The sequence below is a fragment of the Zootoca vivipara genome, chromosome 4, assembly GCF_963506605.1.
Source record: "Zootoca vivipara chromosome 4, rZooViv1.1, whole genome shotgun sequence".
In the NCBI taxonomy this organism is placed as follows: domain Eukaryota; kingdom Metazoa; phylum Chordata; class Lepidosauria; order Squamata; family Lacertidae; genus Zootoca; species Zootoca vivipara.
The window spans coordinates 29,743,908-29,766,679 of record NC_083279.1 but is presented as its reverse complement, the minus strand read 5'-3'; the positions used below and the strand labels follow the sequence as shown (position 1 = coordinate 29,766,679).

Here is a 22,772-nt window from a genome sequence, read left to right as displayed (position 1 = left end):
CGTCGAAAAGTGCATTTATTTCAGTAATGCAACTTATTATTTTTAATTTTTCCAAATGCTTTCTTTTGGAAATTCCACAGTAATAAAACAAATAGTTACAATAATACAAAAATAAACATCGCTATTACATTTCATTAATTACATTCCATTTATAATTGACCCGTCTAATGACAAATAATAATTACAACAAATAAAGGCTTGACATATTTTGCTTTGGATGTCATGCATCTATCTCATATATTGGTTTCACTTTTAAGTTGCGTTGCTGAAACAAATGCACTTTTCGACGATATTCTAATTTTTCAAGTTTCACCTGTAGATGATACCGGATTCATTCCCCATGGACTTCCAGTGGCAAATATATCACTACAGGGCTAGGGAAGTTTATCTACAGGGAAGTTCTCTACAGCCATTGCTCATCAGGTTGGGAAATATGACTGAAGGAACCAATGGTCTGATTCAAAATAAAGCAGCTTCATGTCTCAGTCAGTAGAACATGAGACCCTTAATCTCAAGGTTGTGGGTTCGAGCCCCACGTTGGACAAAAGATCCCTGCATTGCAAGGAGTTGGAGCAGATGGCCCCTGTGGTCACTTCCAACTCTATGATTCTATGTTCCTACACTTTCAAATCTTCTTTTGTAGAATAAAACCACAATGGGTTCCTCCTGGTCAAGACCCCATCATGAAGAGAGCAAAATGTTTTGCCCTAATCATCCCTTTGGAAACAAATAGCTGCTCCAGGGGCAAAATGGGATTGAGAATAACATATACCATCAGCAGGTGGGGGGAAAATAATCTACACTAGACAAGAAAAGGCTATGTGACATTGGAGAGATAATAAATGTTGCAGCTGCCTTGGAGCATGAAAAGCAGGTATCTCAGGAGGAGAAACTTTGAGTGCTGCTGTTCCATCCACATATTGGCTTTTGATCCTGTGAAAGCTTCTGAGGAGCAGAAAGGGCATGTTCATTCACCATTCCCACTGCAGCCCCTAATACCCACCCCCAATTTGTTCCAAAGGTTTGAGGGCGCCTCTGAAAGGTGGTGTGGGAAGCAGCAGAGGGAAGAGGGTTGATCAGGGAAATAGCTGCCCCTATTCCTCTAGTAGTGGAAGAACCCACCCAACCTCTGAGCATCCTCTCAAACCAAATTATTGGCATCCACGCTGAGGGAACAAGTGAATCTAGCTCAGGCATCCCCAAACTCGGCCCTCCAGCTGTTTGGGGACTACAATTCCCATCATCCCTGACCACTGGTCCTGTTAGCTAGGGATGATGGGAGTTGTAGTCCCAAAACATCTGGAGGGTCGAGTTTGGGGGTGCCTGATCTAGCTCTAAGAATCTAATCTTTTAAGAGAAGTAGAAAATGTCCTCAGTCCCTCTTAAAGCTACTAGCTTTGGATACTAATTTTTCTGTAACAGGGCTACAACCCTCTTCATCAGTGCCATGGATGTGAGAAATGCGCCAACGCTTGAAAGGTGCTCTATGAAATGCTAACTCTTCTTCCTCCTTTATGCTTTTGCAATTACAATAACACTTCATTTTCTGATCTAAGGCAACCTAGTCTAAACTTATGTGCTCTGACTTTTATGGAATTTGTTTTAGACAAAATAATCTGCTCTGCACATTTCTGCCTTCTAGAAGAAGTCGTCAGTGCCTCTGTAGCTCTGTTTTGAGGCTCGGTAGATCTTTTAGCCGTCTGTACAAACAAGAGCAATGGTGCATCTCTATCCACAAGCTGAACAATACCAACTTTTCAGCTTTTTTTGATAGCTTACATTAATTCAGCAGTAGGTCTGAACAGATAGTCAACCGCTAAGGTCAGCCATAAAAGGTTACTATTTCTCTTTCAGCATTGATAAGGCCATCTCATGGGTGCTTTTTAAAAAATCAGATTTGTCCAAAGATTTAAATTCCAAGAAAACAGCATTGCATTCACTAATTAACTAATATACAAGGGAAATGTACCTTGCCAAGCATCTTTTTCTAACATCAAGTCATGTTGAGTATAGCACATGTTTATGGTGTGTGTGCAAAATAAGTTAGGTATACATTTAGGCAAGACAAATAAAAAACGGGGGGGGGACCTAGCCATTGTTTGAAAAGTTTCATTTCTATCCTGAGCTCAACACCGTTTCTGAATGACACCTGCATTTCTACCACTCAGTCCTGAAGCTTTGCAGCTGCAGATTAGCAATTACTGAAGATGGGGCTCTGATTAGGCTGCTAATGCAGGTTGTCTCAGGATAAGTGATTGCACGGTGTTAATCACATCACAGTCAGTAGCATATGTTGGCATGTCAGGACAGCAGGTAGGAAACACACCAGAAGGAACTGGTAAAGTGCAGAGATGTTTCTACTCCTGCAGAGCAGAGGAATGAACTGGTGGGTTAGAGCAGGCACCCCCCAAACTGCGGCCCTCCAGATGTTTTGGCCTACAACTCCCATGATCCCTAGCTAACAGGCCCAGTGGTCGGGGAAGATGGGAATTGTAGTCCAAAACATCTGGAGGGCCAAAGTTTGGGGGTGCCTGGGTTAGAGGAAGATTATCAACAGCTACCGCACTCACTTAATGGACGCTTCCTATTTTTATTAGGATATATCAAAGGGGACCCAGGTGGCGCTGTGGGTTAAACCACAGAGTCTAGGGCTTGCTGATCAGAAGGTTGGCGGTTCGAATCCCTGCAACAGGATGAGCTCCCGTTGCTCGGTCCTAGCTCCTGCCCACCTAGCAGTTTGAAAGCACATCAAAGTGCAAGTAGATAAATAGGGACCGCTCCGGCGGGAAGGTAAACGGCGTTTCCGTGCGCTGCTCTGGTTTGCCAGAGCCAGCTTTGTCATGCTGGCCACATGACCCAGAAGCTGTCTGCGGACAAACGCCGGCTCCCTCGGCCTATAGAGCGAGATGAGCGCCGCAACCCCAGAGTCGGAAACGACTGGACCTGATGGTCAGGGGCCCTTTACCTTTATCAAAGATTTTAGAGGTTCAAGGGCACCAGATATTATCTTCAATCATTATTATTAAGCCAGCTTCCCCCCCTCCCCCAGCCCTTTTTACAAGCGCCATTCATGGTGAGCCATACTAGCCATGAAACAACTTCTCAGTGGCAGAGTTGAGATGCAGGATTAGAAAGGATCTCCTCTGCCTGTGGGGCAGGACACACACAATGAATCATTCCAAGGCACCATGTGGGTATTTGTTGTGCAGAGGCTGAAAGGGAGGGGGGTGCCTGTGGGGAACTGACCCACATGTCAGGAGACTGGTAGTACATGAAGCACGCCAGAGAGGATCAAGGACAGAGGGGCTGTGAGGTGACCAAGATGCTGCTGTGTTGCTCCCTTGCAGGAAGGAGACATCTTGCAATGATGCTTTGTGAAATTCAGGTAGCTGTGTTGAGGGACCAAAACCCAAAAGGGAAGCCACAGGGAAGTGATTACAGAAGACTAAAGAGCTGACTTTGGGTGGTTTCTACAGCTCTTCTGATGTTTGTGATGGTCCCTAGTAGCCCTCTGGGTCCTTTCCTCAGTCTGACACCTCTCCTTTATTAATTGTATACCATTTTTCCTTGAAGGACGGAGCTTAAGAGCTCAGTTGTACCTCTGAAGTCGAACGCCTTGCGATTCGAACGTTTTGGCTCCCGAACACCACGAACCCGGAAGTGTGTGTTCCAGTTTGTGAACGTTCTTTTGGAACCCGAACATCCGACACAGGTTCCGTGGCTTCCGATTGGCTGCAGGAGCTTCCTGCAGCCAATGGAAGTTGAACAGACTTCCGGAACTGATTCTGTTTGACTTCCGAGGTACGGCTGTATCTTATTTCTACTTCATGTGCCACACTATGCTGTAGAAGCGTTGATCGTTTATGTCACAGCTTTCCAAACTTTTCATGTTGGTGACACACTTTTTAGACATGCAGCATTTCGCGACACGGTAATTCAATTTCGCCAGCAAACTGGAGGTTAAACTAACCGCTTTCCAGCCCCAGGAGGAGTGCAGGGAGCGTTTGCGTGACACACCTACACACTGCAGCAGACACACTAACGTGTTGTGACACACAGTTGGAAGGCTCTGGTTCATGTGATCGAAACCGCAATCCTATGCATGCTTACTTGTGAACAAATTCCACTGAACTGGAGGTCTTCTGAGTAGGCATTTGTAGTTAAGATAAGGGCACTTTCTAAAGCTCTCCTCATTTGAACATAAGCCATCTCTTGTTTAACTGGTAGCAAAATGAGAGCTTTTCACTTTGTTAAGATTGAAAGAAATACACAATTGGAAATCTGCCAGAGGTCTGGCCTTTTCTCAAAAGATAAGCTCCCTCTTGTAATGCTTGCCAAAGAGCTTTTTAAAAAAAAAATAAGGAAGAAGCTTTATTAGCATTTTAATAACCCCTTTCTCAATAATTTTTTTGTTTCTCTGACTGAATGGTTGATTTAGCATAATCCTGCTGGGCTTGAAAGTTTTCGTTTATCAACTGTCCATTTCAAATTACAGATTACATCAGTCAATCAAAGCGCAGAGCATCGTTTCTTCTCCTAGTAGCAGGTGCCCATTTCATACAAATGAGTGGTATTTAAAGCCAAACTGCCTGCTAAATGTGCCACCGTTTCTCTGCACAAGAGGTTTAGGGAAACACACATCCACGGTATGTTTAGAAAGTGCCAGTGAAGGCTGCTCCATCCCTATTATGCGCACAAATGTTTTCATTTTATCAAAAGGTTACAGTCATGCATATTTGTCTAAGCCCAATACAATGCACCCTTGTAGGAGATGAACCATCACGCACAAATGTTTCCATTTATATATTTTATAAAGTAATATCTCACTCCTCAACACGTAACACAGCACTTGGTTTGTCTCTAAAAATCCCTCACTTCAGGGGAAGCAAGCAAGCAAACAAACACCTTTGCAACTGAGGTTGCAGTCCTCAACATTTCAATTAGATAACATTTTTTAAGTGCAGAAAAGGAACAATGCTGCAAGTGACAGGTATACATTGGGAAGTTTCACTGTTCACATTGTCTGGTCTTTCTCAGAGGGAGTATCACAGTACAGTGGTACCTCGGTTTGCGACCGCAATCCGTTCTGTGGAGGCAGTCTCTCGCCAAAGCGGTCGCTCGCCGAAGTCATGCTTTTGCGCATGCGCGAAGCGGTGATAGAGTGCTTCTGCGCACACACGAGCTGCGCAGATCGTGCCTGTGCATCCGACACTGTGGAACCTGGATGTAAACACTTCCGGGTCCGTGGCAATCGCTCGCCGAAGCAGTCACAAACAGAGGTAGACGTAAACCGAGGTTTGAGTGTAACGCATTCTCAGATGCTGCATTCACTCACCAGAGTAAACCATGGTTTGGCACTATAGGGATGAGCTGCAACAAGCCCAAACAAAGTTCTGGGATTGCATTTTCTCACCTCCTCCCACGTGGCTGAGGAGAACCTCTGCCTACTTCCACTCCAGGTTTACTGAACCCCAGATTAGAGCCATGGCTCTTGGTTGAAAACAAGCTCTGATCATCTTCATAAGAAGCCAACCCTGGCATGGGTGTAGGCAGGGGGGGCAGGAGGGGGCAGCTGCCCCCGCCCTAGAAGCAAAAAAATTAATGTATTTTACAGACCATAACCAGCACTTTTCCCCTCCAAAAACTGAAGTGGAAAAGGCTTTGCTTTAGCAAGAGCAGCTAAGTCTCCGCTTGCTGGGGGGGGGGGACACAGCAGTAACAAAAACACATCAAATAAATAAAGCAAAGTGGCTACCAGTAGTTAAGCAGTTAAGACAATGGAGCATATATCCCCAGGCAAGATTTGATAGCTGACCATTTCACCCTATTGTTCTTAAGTGGGACTTGTTAATGAGCATTCAGGAGCATTATGAGTTCTATTGGCGATTTAATGAGGGTGCAGACTCAGAGGATTCAATTTGACTAAGGTGGCTCTGCAAGGCTAAAAGGAAGTGAATAAGAAAGGGGGGGGGCTGTAGCTTTGACAGACACAGTGATGTTTATAAAAAGCATTGGTGTTCCAGTCTGCCCCTCCTCCTGCATCTGTATACTGTAAATCAGGGGTGGCCACCTCCCAAGAGACTCTGATCTACTCAGAGTTTAAAACTGGGGGTGATCTACCCCCTTTTGGGGGGTTCAGGTCAAAGCTGTTGAGTTTTTTTTTAAAGGAAGGGAAGCCCTGTTTTGGGGGGTTTAGGTCAAACTTGTTGAGCTTCTTTTAGGAGGGAGGGAGGCCCATTTTTGTTTAGGGCTTCAGGTCATAGTTCAATTTTTTTGAGGGAGGAGGAAAATTTTGGGTGAGCTTTTTTTAGGGGTGCCAGTGACCTACCAGTGATCTACCACAGACATCCAGTGATCTACTGGTAGATCACAATCTACCTGTTGGACGTGCCTGCTGTAAATCAAGCAGAGAGAAAGCTGCTTTCAAGGCTCCTGTACATGCAGAGTTCCAGCATCACAGCGTCACCCAGAGGCACCCACAAATATGAGTTATCCCTCTCTCTATTTCTTCCTTCCTTCCCTCCCTCTTCCATCCTTAATAAAATAGGGGGGGGCAGATAAGCCCCACATAGAAAGCCCATCAACATGGGGGATGACTCTTTCAAATACGGTATTTACCAGTAATTGGGGGGGGGGGAGAGGCACCTAGGCCTCTAGGAGTTGGCTGCTATGCCTAGGAGTAGGACAATTCAAGAAAGCAGAACGATGCATATGGTATGGTAATATATCAATAGAATCGTAGAATTGTAGTCGGAAGGGACCACAAGGGTCATCTAGTCCAACCCGCTGCAATGCAGGATTTTTTCCCCTAAGGTGGGGCTTGAACCATGGTTGAAATATTATGCTGATATGCAGCAACGCCTCGGAGCTGTCGTAGCTGCGGCCATGCCTTGCCCCGCCCTCGCCCGCCCTTCCACCCCCTCTCGCCTGCCCGACCCTCCTGTCCTCTTGCTGCAGAGTTCCAGCATCACAGCGTCATCCAGAGACACCCACAAATATGAGTTATCTCTCTATTTCTTCCTTCCTTCCCTCCCTCTTCCATCCTTAATAAAATACGGGGGGGCAGATAAGCCCCACATAGAAAGCCCATCAACATGGGGGGATGACTCTTTCAAATACGGTATTTACCAGTAATTGGGGGGGGGCACCTAGGCCTCTAGGAGTTGGATGCTATGCCTAGGAGTAGGACAATTAAAGAAAGCAGAATGATGCATATGCTATGGTAATATATCAATAGAATCATAGAATTGTAGTCGGAAGGGACCACAAGGGTCATCTAGTCCAACCCCCTGCAATGCAGGATTTTTTTCCTAAGGTGGGGCTTGAACCATGGTTGAAATATTATGCTGATATGCAGCAACGCCTCGGAGCCGTCGTGGCTGCGGCCGTGTCTTGCCTCGCCCTCGCCCGCCCTGCCACCCCCTCTCGCCTGCCCGACCCTCCCGTCCTTTCCAGCCAAGCAGGGTAGCCGCCAACGCTACCAGCCCCAGAAGCACAAGGTGGCCGCTGCTGCCACCGCCACGATGTCATCAGGCCCGTTGGCCCTTTAGCCCCGCCCACTTTGTGGCCCCTCCCCTTCTGTGCCTTGGCCCCGCCCCTGAACGACCATGGCTTGCCCCCCCCCTAGTTTTGATCCTGGCTACGCCCCTGAACCCTGGTTAGTTTCATAACCATGGGTTACGAAGCTGGCTTATTAAACCAGAGAATTCAAATAGAAGGAAGTGGTGGACTTTCATTCCCAGAAGGTATTTAAACAATGGCTGGATGGATAGGCTGGATGGTTCAAACTGCATCCTGCATTGTAGATCCTGCGCTGAGCTGCACAACCTTCAAGGTCCCTTCCAACTCTAGGATTCTATGCTTGGCAGGGGGTTGGACTGGATGGCCCTTGTGGTCTCTTCCAACTCTATGATTCTATGATTCTATGATAGGGCACAAAGTGGCAACCCAGTGCCCATCTGCTGTTGCTGCTGGATGTAATGTTCTGCATGAGGAAACCTGGGTTCAAATACCCAGTGAAGCCCAAAGCTTATTTGGTGACCTTTGGAGGTCACCATGGTTAAATTTTAAAGGTTTCTTTTCAAGAAAAGGTATCTATTTCTTTTCCTTCATGACAAAGTCGTGCTATATCATTTCCTTTCCATCTTTTATTTCCATACATGCACAAAACATGCCAAACAAAGCTATCGCAAACCTTAAAAACCCAAGTATTTTCAAACCCAAGTATTTTCAACAAGGCAGCCCTGTTTAGGGAAGCTTTTAGTATTTAATGCTGTATTGTTTTAATATTCAATTGGGAGCCGTCCAGAGTGGCTGGAGACACTCAGCCAAATGGGTGGGGGATAAATAATAAATAATTATTATAATAATTATTATTATGCTTGAAAACTATGCTGGTGGCATTGCTAATGAAGTGTGTACTCTACTGCTCTTTTAAAATGTACGTACTTGACTTTGGCTTTTCAGTTTGTCCCTAAGATTGTGTTTCTTTCTTGCATTTTACATATATATATATATATATATATATATATATATATATATATATATATATATATATCAAGCTGCCTTGTCCATTTCTTGTAAAAAAAAAACCCTGCAAATAAATAAGTAATGAAATACCACCTACGTGTTTAGCAGGGCAGATGCGAAGGGGACAGATTCTCTGGGGTTCTTCTTTGGAAGCTTCTTTAAGTTCAATGGCCTGCTGTTCATACGTTAATCCTGTCAGAATCTCGTCTTCCAACAACATCACCTCTTCGTAGGCAATGGGCCAACTCGCATTTTCTAAGGCCTGGAGCAAAGATTCCTTGCGTTCTACATACGAGACCGGCTTGTCCTGTTCAAACCTAGAAGCGAAAACAGTACTTTCACTCTGATGCGACATACCAAGAGTTTATGTACGTTGTCGGTGTCATGAACAACCAGTTGAAGAGTTTACAATAGACATCAGGAGGCTTAAGTTTGGTCAGAATCGAGTATACACTTGATGAGTTAATCCAAAATACATTGCTTCTGGTCAATGAGCCACCATAGCCGCTAGAGGGGTGTGAAAACTTGCATCCTGGGCTTTATAGACTTGTCTACCCATGTACTTTCTGAAACCAAAGGGGCACATTGGTTGCCAGGTGCGATTTTTGTTTTCCGGCTCTCCTACGCCACTAAGGAAGAACAAGGAGCAGCCTCCTCTAGACAACTTCACTTTGATTTCTGGAGGCTTCCCGGCTTGGGAAGTATGGTGATAGGGAAAGTTGCAACTATTGAACTTGGCTGTTTTATGCTGTTGTTAAAAGCATGGAGCCCCCACGACGAAAAATGATGGCAAATTCATAGAGGTCAACAAGGGGCTCTTAGCCATGACAGGCAAATGGAACCTCCCAGGGTACAATCTGAAGGCACTTAAGACTTCTACCCTGCTGAAGCTAAACAGGTCTGGGCCTGGTCAGTGCTTGGATGGAAGGTCACCTGAGAACTGCCTTGGGTTCCATGATGTAAGCAAAAAACCAATACCTACACAAGCACAGTATACATTAGCATTCCAGCTGCTGGGGACAAAGAAAGGCTCTTCCCTTCATGTCCTATTTGCAAACTGCCAGAATAATACCGGTAAGTGTGGCTGCTTCATGGAGCAGAATGCTCGACTAAGCAGACCTTCTTTTCCAATCAAGTAAGGTAGGACTTATCTTCATTTTGATCATACTGTGGTACTATGAGAAAACCATTCATCGGTGGGTTGGACGAGGACTAATAAACTGAGTCTGAGTTCTGGCAAGACAGAGCTCTGTGGGTGAGTGTTTCCCGGGTCTGGGAAGTAGGTAAGTTGGCTGCCCTGGATGGGGTCGAACTCTCCTTGAAGGAACAGGAGTGTAGTCTGGGACTGCTCCATGATTCAGCTCTGTCACCAGAGGCTAAGGTGTCCTCAGTGGCTAGGAGTTCCTTTTACCAACTTCGGCTGGTAAGACAGCTACAGCCATTCCTGGACCAGAATAGCGTGAGCCCAGTTGTCCAGGCATTGATACCCTCAAGTTTTGGATTACTGTCATGCAGTCTATGTGGGGTACCCTTGAGCTTGGTGCAGGAGCTGTAGCTAGGTTGCACTGGGGAGCAAAACACCTCCAGTGTATAACATCCTGCCTGTAATGGCTCCAGGGTTCTCAAAATAGGGTATTCTAGCAGCTAGAGCATTATTACGGGAGTTGCTGAAGGAAGGAGTGGCAGACCTGCTCTCAATACACTGCGAGAAAAGGAAGTACCACAGCTACCAACTCAGCAAGGGTCAGGTGACAGAAGGGCCCAATAGGGTTCCACTTGCTCCAACAAATCAACTATGAATGGACTCATTACGTAAGCATGGACTAAACAGCTCCTGGGTTTCCCTGTGTTAATTAATACATGTGAATTAGGCTAGAACTTTGCAAAATTAAACATATTAGCCTAATGGTACAGGCTGGATATACTTCTTATGTGCCCAGTCACGAGAGAGGCATCCTCACCCTCAAGGAGATGCAGCATCAAGTGATGAAAAATATGACATGGCTTCTGTATCATTTCATATTAGCCACAATCAATACCCTCCAACATTTCTCCAGTGAGAATAGGGACATCCTATTCCATAAGAATAACACCCCGCCCATCTGACTGGGTTGCCCTAGCCACTCTGGGTGGCTTCCAACATACATAAAAACGTAACAAAACATTAAACATTTTTTAAAAAAACCCTTCCCTATACAGGGTTGCTTTCATTTCATACACGAAAAGAGGGACGTCCCGAGGAAAAGCAGGACTTTCCAGGATCAAATCAGAAAGCGGGACGGCTTCTGTAAATCTGGGACTTTCCCTTGAAAATAGGGGCACTTGGAGGGTCTGACAACCCCTTATGGATTTTGGAGCCACTAGAGTTCAGACCGGGGGGGGGGGGGACAACCTGCAACCCTCAGTGAAGTTTCATGAAGATAGCCGGGGGGGGGGGGTTAAGATAAGTCAAAAGGAGATGACAGAAAAAGGGGGTGCCCCACCCACTTTTACCTCCAGCCCCACCCCACCCATCACTGGCATATGGCCGCTGACAGACTTTCCCTATGGGACTGTGGCCCTCAACAGAAAAGCCCCCCCCCCGGCACTACAGAGATGATTTTTAAAAAGCATCAGATAAAATGCCTAAAACCCAAGGTGCACTTCCAACGGAGAAATGAAACAGTGGCTCCCATTCCATCTATACTTTTTTTAAAAAAAATAAAAATAAAGTCCTGAGCTGGAAAGTAAGAAGTCAGCATCTTACTTGTCTTTTTCCTCCTGAGGTAACGCTCTCCAAATAATCTGATCAAGTCGCCTGTTAATGAAAACACAACAGTTTCTCAGAGCGCAGTTAAGTGCACTTAACGAGATTAAATAAAACGGAACACTCCATTCTTTTAGAAATAGGGGAGGGAGATCTGTGGCAAATTTGTACTCTGAGAGGCCTTAAAAAAGAAGTGTCAAACTGACCTCATCGACCAACTGTGAAATTCAAAATCATCCTCTGAAAACAAAGGCAACAGGAAAACATTGCTTTTCACAGTAACAATGTGACACAACCAGGAACATGGAAGAATGCAGGTGAATTCCCATTGTAGCCTGCACAATGGTGTTCCATTGGGAGTTCCATCCAGCACAGAGTAATATAAACAAGCCACACAGCTGATAAAACATTAGCCGGTCAGGATTGATGCTGGCTTCACGTATAACACACAATGGCTTGGTCTACAGGTATCCTATGCAATCCAAAGGTGCTTCTACACATGCATGGGGGTGTGGAGGGGAAAGGAATCTCATTCTAGTGGGACAATTGACCCTCAGGGAGCTGAAGCTGGGGTGGGGGGCTTTCCAGGGTCTCAGACAGTGGTCTTTCCCATCATCTCCTACTTGGCCATTTAACTGGACATACCAGGAACTGAACTTGCAATGCATATGCTCTCCTACTGAGCCATGGATTTTCCTTTTGATTTTATCAGTCTGGTAGCAAGCTAAAGGTAAAGGGACCCCTGACCATTAGGTCCAGTCGTGACCGACTCTGGGGTTGCGCGCTCATCTCGCATTATTGGCCGAGGGAGCCGGCGTACAGCTTCCAGGTCATGTGGCCAGCATGACAAAGCCGCTTCTGGCAAACCAGAGCAGCACATGGAAACGCCGTTTACCTTCCCGCTGTAGCGGTTCCTATTTATCTACTTGCATTTTGATGTGCTTTCGAACTGCTAGGTTGGCAGGAGCTGGGACCAAGCAACGGGAGCTCACCCCGTCACAGGGATTCGAACCGCTGACCTTCTGATCAGCAAGCCCTAGGCTCAGTGGTTTAACCACAGCGCCACCTGGGTCCCTACTACTCCGCTACTACTACTCCGCTAAAGCTACTACTCCGCTAATACGGATATGTGGTGGTTTTCTACTGAAGACCTGCTGAAACAATTAAGTGCCACCTTGTAGGTAAACCAACAAATCTAATCATTCAACAGTTTCGGTAAAGCAGGCATGCGGAACCTGTGCCCCCTCCGTATGCTGCTGAACTACAACTCCCACAATTCCTGGCTGTTGGCTGATGGGAGCGGAGTCCAGCAGCATCTGGAAGGCCGCAGGTGTTCTCCATCCCTGTGGTAAAAAAAAGGATACCAAGAGGACTGCAGCCTGCAGAATGGCAGCTTCTGGGTCTGTTCCTATGAAACGGATCTGGTGAAGAGCCCTCAGGTGCGGCACAGCTTCCCCGGGTGGAATTTGGCAGCAATCCTGAACCAACGCCGTCTCTCTATGAACCACAGGTGCGTCCTTTTGGCAGTCAGGGGCCAGAGCTACGACAGCATGCCAAGGGCATTTGTGCATTCCAGAGTATAATGAAGTATTCCAGGATAATTTTTGTGTCACATACTCAGATTCCCTAATTTATTCACAGGCATAAAATCTGACAGCGTCGGGATATTTATTTCTGAAGGGCACATGTTGCTGTCTGTTAGCCACCTGCTCCTTTTCTTATGCCTGTGATTATTCCAAACAATAATTCACTGTAGCTTTAAGACCTCTTTGTTTCAGGGGCGGGGTGCCATTCTCTGCCCAGCAGAAAATATTCTCTTGCTTTCTGGAAGGAATGGCATTATTGTTACTGCCATTTTTTGCTTCAGCTAAATATCATGCTAATAGTGCTTGGGTTATTTATCAAGGAGGACAACTTAATGTCATGCATCCTTCTTCATTAAAGCTTTTCCGTGCACAGACAATTTGGACAATTTGGCAGGCGTCAAATAAAAGTTTGACCTATCGCGATTCAGAAACTTGCGCTTCAAACCCTGCAAATTCAATCTGCAGAAATATATTGTACCATTCGTGGCGTAATAGACAAGCCTGAACAGCTGCTGTGAGAGACATTTAGAGTTATTGCTCGGTCATTTGCAAACAGCTCCATATTGAAATTTGTCCTCTTGATATTCCAGCTTGGAGAAGTCCCATAGGGAAAACAGTAACTGTTTCAAATATATAATGCTATTTTACAGCTGAAGGAATGCAAATCGTACAGTTGTCTTCCCCAAAAATGCCAACCAATCCCAGAGCGGAGCAGAAAACACATTTCTGTCTTGAAAAGCAAGTTAAAAACTTTGAGGAAGATAAATGCATTATTTCCAAAAGCCTAAAATCAACTCTATGAATAACCAATGGAGTATTAATAAATATTAATGGCCAAATGTATCTTGCATGTTGCATTTATTTATGTCCTGGTCTTGAAAATGTCAATTAATAAAAATACTGTGTGTGTGCAAGAGTAGACTTGCCTTTCATACACTTTGATTGCTTCTTGCAACTTCTTCTTATAAGCATCAAGATCCACTGCTTGAGGATTGATCAGCGTGACATATTTCTTATTGTTGCTCACATGGGCAAAGGGGAGAACCTGCCGCAGAAACACAGGATCAGGCCTTCGAAACTTTTCACTGTCAAATGTTGAAGCATGCACAGCCATATAATGTATTGAGTCTAACCTGGCTAAGTGGGGAACAAAAACAAAGCTTTGAATGTGATTAGCCCACAAATCCCCAAGACATGTGATTGTTTACCTAGCAATTATAGGTACACTTCCAGGGGGAAGGGCGGGGGATTACAATAGAAAAAGGCAGTTAACAAATTACAATTTAGCTAAAAATAACTATAAGCCAACAAGAAATAAAACAGTAAAATCCAAGCAGCTTCAAACAGTAAAGAAGCCTTTCGCAAGGGCTGACATGAAAACAAAGTAGGCACCAAGCAGACCTCGGCCTGGATAGCTCAGTTGGTTTGAGCATGGTGCTGATAATGCCAAGGTTGCAAGTTCGATCCCCGTATGGGACAGCTGCATATTCCTGCACTGCAGAAGGTTGGACTAGATGATTCTCAGGATTCCTTCCAACTCTACAACTCTATGATTCTCTCTGGGGACAGTCGCATTTGACTCACCTCACAATCAGATGGTGAGGGCACCCAGAGGAGGCCGTCTACTGAAGACCTCATGGGAAATCTAAAACACTACCAAAATGCTGCCAAGGTGTCTCTGTGATTCATACAATAACAGTGGGCTAACTTCTGTGTACTGCTGGGTTTATTACCACCCCACATTAACATACCATAGCAAAATTAAAGCAGGAGCTCACTCTACAAGCTCATTGTAACTATTATGTCTCAACCGGTGTCTCTGTGTGCTTATTTTTCCTCTTCCCTCCATATTCCCTCTGTGCCATATCTACTAGATTTCTGTAAGGGGCAGCCGCTAGATGAATGTGGTGCCCAGATAAAGAATAAAGCTAACCAAATGGAAGGCACTTCAGCCCCTGCCGCTTAACCATTTGCACAGCAACAGCCTAAGAGAACGTCACAAAGGCAGCTTAAATCGCACAAATCAATTTAGAAACCACACTGAAGCTTCAAGAATTCAGGGGTCCCACAGAGCTCAGTCCTCTTTTCCAAGCTGTCTCACCAAGTGCAAAATATTGGCGTGCCAGAGGTTTCGCATGCAGCCTAAGTGATCTGTGACCCAGAGTCAGTGTTTGAACACAAGGTGTTAGTACACTGCCACCTATTGGTAAAAAAAAAGGAGGGAATGCAATGAAATGAATCCTAGACTGGGAAACGGGCACAACAACAACAACAACAACAACAACAACAACAACAACAACAACAACAGAGGGGTGTTGACTACAAAAAGGTGTGTGAGAAACTGTGGAATTGTGAGGGCAGAGGTGAATTTCACTGGTGGAGCTGCAAAAGTCACTAGCACTCCACCCCCAGCTTATCTCTAGTAGCCAGAGGGCAACCATTCCCCCCCCACAGAATGCCCCTTGAAATTTCGGGAGGGGGGGGGGAGAGGATGATGGCCAGCGGCACACAGATGTCAGACATGCTAGCTGAAGCATTGATTCATTTCACTCCCGTGCCCTTGCCCTCAAAATGGGGCCGTGAAACTTTGTGGGAGGTTGGCACAGAAACAGCATTAATCCAAAGCAGAAATTAATGTAAACTTTTGTCAGCGACTAATCCCTTTCCTAAAACTGTTGTTTATTTCAGGTACATACACTGAAAACTCACACGGTATCAGGGTGGCTTTAAAAGAGGATTAGACAAAGCATAGAATCATAGAGTTGGAAGGGACCCAATGTAGGAATCTCAGCTAAAGCACCCAATGAGACTATTAGCAATGCCTTAAAAAATTCATCTTCTCTCCTAACTGACTTCATATGCCCCCAGGTAGTCACATTTGATTGGCTGCATAGCATCTTGACATCACGCAATTGACTAAATGATCCTCAATTGGCTGGGATCACACATGTGACTTGATCCAGATAGGAGGAACAGCACAAAAGAGGTAAGAATGGCAAGAAATATAGGATTACGAAGGAAATGAAGCAAAATAAAAAAATTCCTTCAGTAGCACCTTAAAGACCAACTAAGTTTATATTTTGGTATGAGCTATCGTGTGCATGCACACTTCTTCAGATACAGGAACATATACATGAAAATATGAAAATATCCTTGCAATTAAAGGTTTTATGCATAAATTGCATATCCTTGCAATTAAAGGATACATGAAAATATCCTTGCAATTAAAGGGTTTACAGTGAAATATTTCTGGACGCTCTCTTACCCCCCCCCCCCCGGTCAACAGTCCCAGATATCAAAATGGGAACATACTCAACACAACCTGAATCCTTGCTTCATTCAGAGTCACACTGTTAATGTGGAATTTCCCCAGAAACAACTAAGAGACTTACATCATCAAATACTCTTGAAACAACATGTTTGTCTAGAATAGGAATGTATTTGGTTGTGCGAGGAACAGCTGTCGGGGCCAAAGCATCCATTATGGTGAGTCGCCTAGCAACCAAACCATGAGTCTTCAGCCACTTAGAGGAAGGGATATCTAAAGGGCTTTTTAAAAGACAGAGGGAGAAAATAAATGAGACACTGAAACCCATTCAGAAATACCCTTTCCCCCTCCAAAAAAAACCACCAAGTTCATCAAATCTACTTACTCTTTATCTATCTTTCTATCTTGTGTCTTCACTGCAGCGGGCACTTAAAAACAAGATTATTGTGTTATTTCAAATGTGGCAGTACTGGGGGACGAACAGTCAGGAGCACAGGGTTTCCTAGAGTATAAGGCCCCATCTGCACTATGCATTTAATGCAGTATCATACCACTTTAAACAGTCGTGGCTTCCCCCAAAGGATCCTGAGAACTGTAGTTGGTCAAGGGTGCTGAGAGTCATTAGAAGACCCCCTATTCCCCCCACAGAGCTACAATTTAAAGTGGCATGATTCCGCCTTAAATGTACAGCCCCAAACGAACCGAGATGAAAGTTAGAAGGGAAAGGGTGAGGCACAGGCAGGCCAAAGAATAGATGGGAAAGCCAGAAAGTTGGAAGGTTCTTGAGACAGCCACACCAACAGGGCCAAAACCTGGCTGCTCTGCCTAGGTGACAGCGCCAGGTCCCAGGTCCAGCCCAGCGAGCTGATGGAATGGGTTAGGCTATTCTGGAATTTGGGCGGGTGGGACGACACTTGCAGCCTTCTCTCTGCAGCCATGACTGGCTCACCAGGGAGGGGCAGCCAAACACAAAACACCAAAGACACACCCAACAACATTCTAGCCCTTGTTTTTCCTGACAGCATGAAAGCAGCCCGCCACCCACTGTTAACGTTACATTAAATGCACAGCAGGCAGCAGCACTGCTAGCTTTAAAAGAAAACAAAAAACAGAAGTGAATACTGAGCACAGGAGGACCCTATCTTAACAAAAAAAACCACTGTACACGGAGAGAGAAGGTTCACTATTTAAGCTTTAATCCTTCCCTCCCCCAGAGGCAATTAAAATGATGTCTTGCCCACCTGCTCTTAGAAAGATTCCATGGGCTTTCCCCCATAAGGGTAAGTGCCACATGACGGGTGGTTTTCATGGGATATTGGATGATTTGACAGGGGGCAATCCCACCAACCTGTCCAAGTTGGGGGCAGGAGTAGAGATAAAGATCTGGCCCAGCAGGCCAAAAACGCTCCCCACCGCTGGCTCAGAGGAATGAAACATGGCTTCTGTACAGCTTCCCCCATGCATAACTGCAATGGCCTCAGGACCCACTAGATGATGGAAGAGGAGAGGGTTTCGTTCTCTCAGGAGCACAGAGTGCAGTTCAATATTCAGTTAACTGGATATTCCATGGACGGGGCTAAGGCATGCAGAAACAAATGGTGGCCTAAGCATTAATAAAAAGGGCCACAGCTTACTTTTTCTTTCAGGAGATCCTCTTTCACTTGGACTTTGTTCAGGCTTTCCTGCATGACGTTGTGTCCTAAGCAGGCTACTCCTTGTTTGTTCTGCAGAAAGATGTTCACAAACACACACAAGCAACTTAATAACACACCAGAAGTCTGCTAAGATTCTGAAAAGCAAAAGAACTTTTTAGTGCCTCCAGCCCTTTAGACATGAACTGCGCTGGAAACATCCCCACAGACAAAATGCACAGCCTCCATAATTTATTCTCTACACTTTTCCATTCACTATGTGACTCAGTTGAAGATATAGCTGCTTCTGGGCAGAGCTGGGACCACACTCATAAGCTTTGAATATGCACTTTAAAATCCATATGCTGGAATTTTGACATTTTGATTTTGCATGCCAAGATAAGGGGGCAAATCAAGCTTTTTGGGAGCAGGGCCATGCAGCCATTTCCAAAAAGATAACAGGCCAAAGGAGTTTTTCTCCCAGAGTTTCTATTTTTTAATGATGTGTTCAAAATGTGAAAGGTTCAGATATAGGGTCCAATCCTACGTTAACTTACCTGATAGTAAGTCCCACGATACTTAAGGAAACTCACTATGGAGTATACATGAATAGGATTGTGCTGTTCAGGAAGACTCCATTCATGGTGCTATCCCAAAAAATTACATGAATTTCCCACTTAAGAAAAGGCACTGTTTCCTTGCGAATCGGAAGGAATAGCACTGCTAATTCATTCAAAACCCTGATTTTTTTCCAGTTTTAGATGTCTCAGGATGCTGTTGAGCATTATAAAATTGCATTCATTTTTCATGTCTCCCTGCCATAAACTTACAGGAAAATTTCCAGACTCTCATCCTATTGACATCCACAGAACCCCTTTCTACACTGGAGAACTGAGGTCAGCTCTTTGCGGGCGAAGGGAATTCCTTTTCCCTTCAAACCAACAGGACATGCCACACAGTACACACAGCTGGAAGCAGGATTCTCTTTTTGCCCCACAGCAGGTTAATAAAGGGAGGGTTGGCAAAAGAACCATTGGAAGGATCGATGGGAACAGATCCCACCGCTCAGGATTTTTTTTTCCAGCCGAAACTTGACGGAACCCAGTTCCGGCACTTCTAAGGTAGGCGCCATTGCCATTCTAAGAGAACGAGAGGGGTGTTCATGGTGAGTTCTGGCACCTCTTTCCCCAGAAAAATAGCACTGGCACTGCTATATCCTCCAACTCATAGCTGTTCCACAAATCTGCAGGATTTCCCACTGCAATCTGATACAGAAAACAGCGAACCACCTCAATATATCTATATTAGTGTCATTTTAAAAACACAATTATATTTATTTTTGGTGAAGGGACCACAATAATGAGGCAGACTGGAAAACAAATAATAAGAGAGAGTTCTGGCACGCACACGCACACATAGAGAGAGAGATCTTAGACTTCAGTTGGAACTTTCTCCATGCTAGTCTTGTCTTTCGAATGTACCGTAGTTTTGAGAGGACTGCATTCCCATGGTCTGTGCAGCACCTGGCACACATCTGGCGTTAAACCATGTGGAAGAGGAAGTTTCGTATTCAAGATGTCAGAGATGGGAAATGTTTCACTGAGAAATCTCCACAATCTGTTTTACCTGCGTATAAGGCTTTCTTCCTTCTGGTTGGACTTTCAGAGCGACCCTGACGTCCATCTGTACCAGGTTCTGGCGAAGCCGTTGCAGGCTCTTCAGAAGCCCAATATGGCCTATCTGGAGATGGGGGATTCAGTCCCTCACCGTGTGTGGTTGCTGCGGATGCAGCAAAAGGCTGCCTGCGATGTCTGTTTAAGAAACAGGCAAGTCACTACCTGCGCCGAAGCAAGCACACACATACACACACCCACATATTTGGGAGAAACCGCTTTGAGAAACGAGAAGCCTGAAATAAACACACATATTGTATTTGGCTAGGTCGGGGTTTCCCCAAACTTGGGTCTCCAGCTGTTTTCAGACTACAACTCCCATCATCCCTAGCTAGCAGGACCAGTGGTCAGGGATGACGGGAACTGTAGTCCAAAGACAGCTGGAGGGCCGAGTTTGGGCAACCCTGAACTAGGTCCTAGTCAGAGTATACCTGTTGAAATCAATGAATCTTAGTCGTGTCTCTTAAATTCAAAAGGCTTACTCTGAGTAGGACTAGCATTGAATACCACGCCGTGTTTCTGAATCTTGGTGTGCCTCATATGAACCCGGCACTTGATGCTCCAAAACCAACAACAGCCAGCTTCTGTATGTGGGTGAAACACTTCTCCACGACAAAGTAAAGGATGCTGCAGGGGATCATCCCATTTGTAGTAGCCTCTTTTATTCTTTAGCCTTGGGTTCTCTACTTGTGGCAACAGGGACCTCTCTGGTTGGTTCAACAAGATCAGGCATTTGCATACCACCACTGAAGCCACATTCAGCACAGCTGTGGTGGCTCACAGACACAAAAGGAGCTGCAGCTTTGGGGTTAATCCTTCAGCAGAGAATCATCCTTGCGATGAGAGGAGTGGAATTTACCAGCATATGGAGGGGAACACATTATATTGCCTACTGGAATGGATTTCTTAATGTAGCGATGAGGAATTGGTGGCCCCCCAGATATTGTTAGACAACAATTCCCATTGTCCCTGAATGTTGGCTGTGCTGGCTGGGGCTGATGGGAGCTAGAATCCAAGAATATTTGGAGGGTCACAGGTTCCCCATCCCCACCTCAGTGTTGTGCAGATGAGCACTTTATTTTCCTGTTCATATTTCCCTCCCAATATAGACATACTTATCCTGACGGTCTTACGCTCCATTAAACAAATCCATCAATACGTTGTCATTGTAAACGGTATGTATTGTCTTCAGTTCTTTTTCTCCTCTTTCAATCTCTTTCTTTAGTAGATCTATATCCTTACACTGCCAAAATGAGAAAACGGTAACTGGAATTAATTACGAACCAGTTCTAAACCAGATACCAAATCTACACAATAATACCAAGAAGGGGAGGGGGAAGGTTTTTTATATATATTAAAAGAGCCATATCCCATCTTTCAGGACAAGGTGGTTTGCAAAACCCATGATAAAACATATGGAACAGTAATTTAAAATAGCAATTTAAGCCTACAAATAAACCCCTTTAAAATTAACACTAAAACCACAGAAAGGCACATGAATTGATAAGAATAATGAAACACAGATGAAAATAAAAACAGATTGAGGGTCCTTTTAGCAGTCATGGGGGAGGAGGAGGGGTACAGGCACTTCATGGGCAAGCATCTTTAATTGATACGGGGCCAGTACAGAAAAGGCCCCATCTCTGAATCACTCAGCCTAGTCTCTCTTAATGGCAGGTAAGAGAGCAGAATTCAGACAGCTGCATAAGGCAGTCCTCCAGGTAACATGGTTCCAAACCATTGAGGGGTTAAAGGCCAAAGCCAGCACTTTATAAACTGCGCCAGAAACAAATAGGCAACCACTCTAACCAGTACAGAACAGGTGTAATATGCTTTGATTGTTAACCTCCTACAAACCATTCTTGCTTCTGCATTCTGTACTGACTGGAGTTTCTGAACCATTTTTAAAAGGCAGCCCCCACATAATGCATTACAGTAATCTAGCCAGGATACAACCAGAGAATGAGACACTAAGTGAAAGGCTACTTCTTCTCATTAAGGGTAGAGGTGGAAAACCAGCCAAATTTTCTAATCCAGTTAAGATTACCGGGGGGGGGGATATCCTGCAAGGGGAAAAAACTCATGCTTGAAAGTTCATTCAGCTTCATCCTTTACTATAGCTACTGATGTAATAACATAACTATGATGGATGATCATGGAGATACATTCTGCTGCAAATCCCATTACTGCACCCTAAGAATTATTATTGAATTATTTGTCATTCATCTTGCTGATATATAATCCCCCACACCCTGATAACACATCCATTTCTTATTTTTTTCCCCATTTCATGACTAATGTACTTCCCAAAGGTGAAGTAAAAAAATAAACCTGTCATTCCAGCAACCTTCCTCCTCTTACCAGCCATAAAACAAAGTGTGGAAGTCCACATCCCTGTTTCACAGCCCCTACAGCAAAAAAAAAGGACTTGCCTTGAGAGTTTAAGCTGTGCTCACTGCCAAAGTGAATGGAAGAAAAGACACCACACCCCTCAACTTAAGACAGCAGCCAATTTTAGCAGGTAAACAAGTTTGTTCTTTGTAGATATACTGGAGCTTATTAAAATCAACATGCGCACAGCCTTCAGCAAGGCTATTTATCCTTCCAGTGACAAGGCTACTTCTCCTTTCATTCAGTACATCTGCACAGGATATTACACAGAGCTAACAGCAAGGATGAGCATCATCAGACACCTGTCAAAGCCCACACACCAGCAAAGAGATCACTGCTTAACAGCTCATCAGATAGGAGGACCCAGTAAGTGCTTACCAGAAGGGAGAGGGGTAAGAAACCATATTGGTTCTGCCAGCGCATTTGCACTGCACTGACCTTCCCGCCACCTCAGCTCAGGTAAGCAACAGAGACGCACCTGCCAAGTCATAACCACAAAACCCTTGGGCACTCATCCTCTTTGCTGTTGCTGCCTGTGCATCTGCTTCCTTCAAGCAATGACAAGGCACAATGAGAAAGGCAGCAGAGGCCTCCACTTGCTTTGATCTCTCCTCCTGGGTAGGGGTGTGCAGACTGGGCCCCAAAGGAGATGGCTAGTGGTGATCATGGCAAAGAGATGGGCACACTGAGTGACAGTGGCTCACTGACAGGGACTGGCTGGATGAGGAAGAGTGGTGGGCACCGCCCGCTGAAGAACCCTCCAGGGAAGACATAGAAGAAACAGACCTAGACCCAAGATCGTGGTGGTGGGACACTGGGGAGCAGACTGAGGAAGGAATGAGCTGGGAGGTGCTAGAAGCAGGAGGTATGAGCAATCAAGGGGGATCAGGAGAAAGAGGCCCTTTCAGGACAGGAGGCTGAGGATCACAGTGTGAGCACAGACTTAGA

General features: G+C 45.1%; 1 protein-coding gene across 1 annotated transcript in view; it reads right to left on the bottom strand.

Annotated features, from left to right (window-relative positions):
- The window catches only part of VWA3B (von Willebrand factor A domain containing 3B), a 78,565-nt gene that overhangs the window by 11,281 nt on the left and 44,512 nt on the right, over positions 1 to 22,772 (bottom strand). Inside the window, 8 exon segments of the mRNA XM_060273478.1 lie at positions 8,566 to 8,846; positions 11,276 to 11,326; positions 13,788 to 13,906; positions 16,254 to 16,410; positions 16,515 to 16,557; positions 17,764 to 17,853; positions 19,387 to 19,571; positions 20,549 to 20,676. Of these exon segments, the coding sequence (XP_060129461.1) occupies positions 8,566 to 8,846; positions 11,276 to 11,326; positions 13,788 to 13,906; positions 16,254 to 16,410; positions 16,515 to 16,557; positions 17,764 to 17,853; positions 19,387 to 19,571; positions 20,549 to 20,676 (1,054 nt within the window).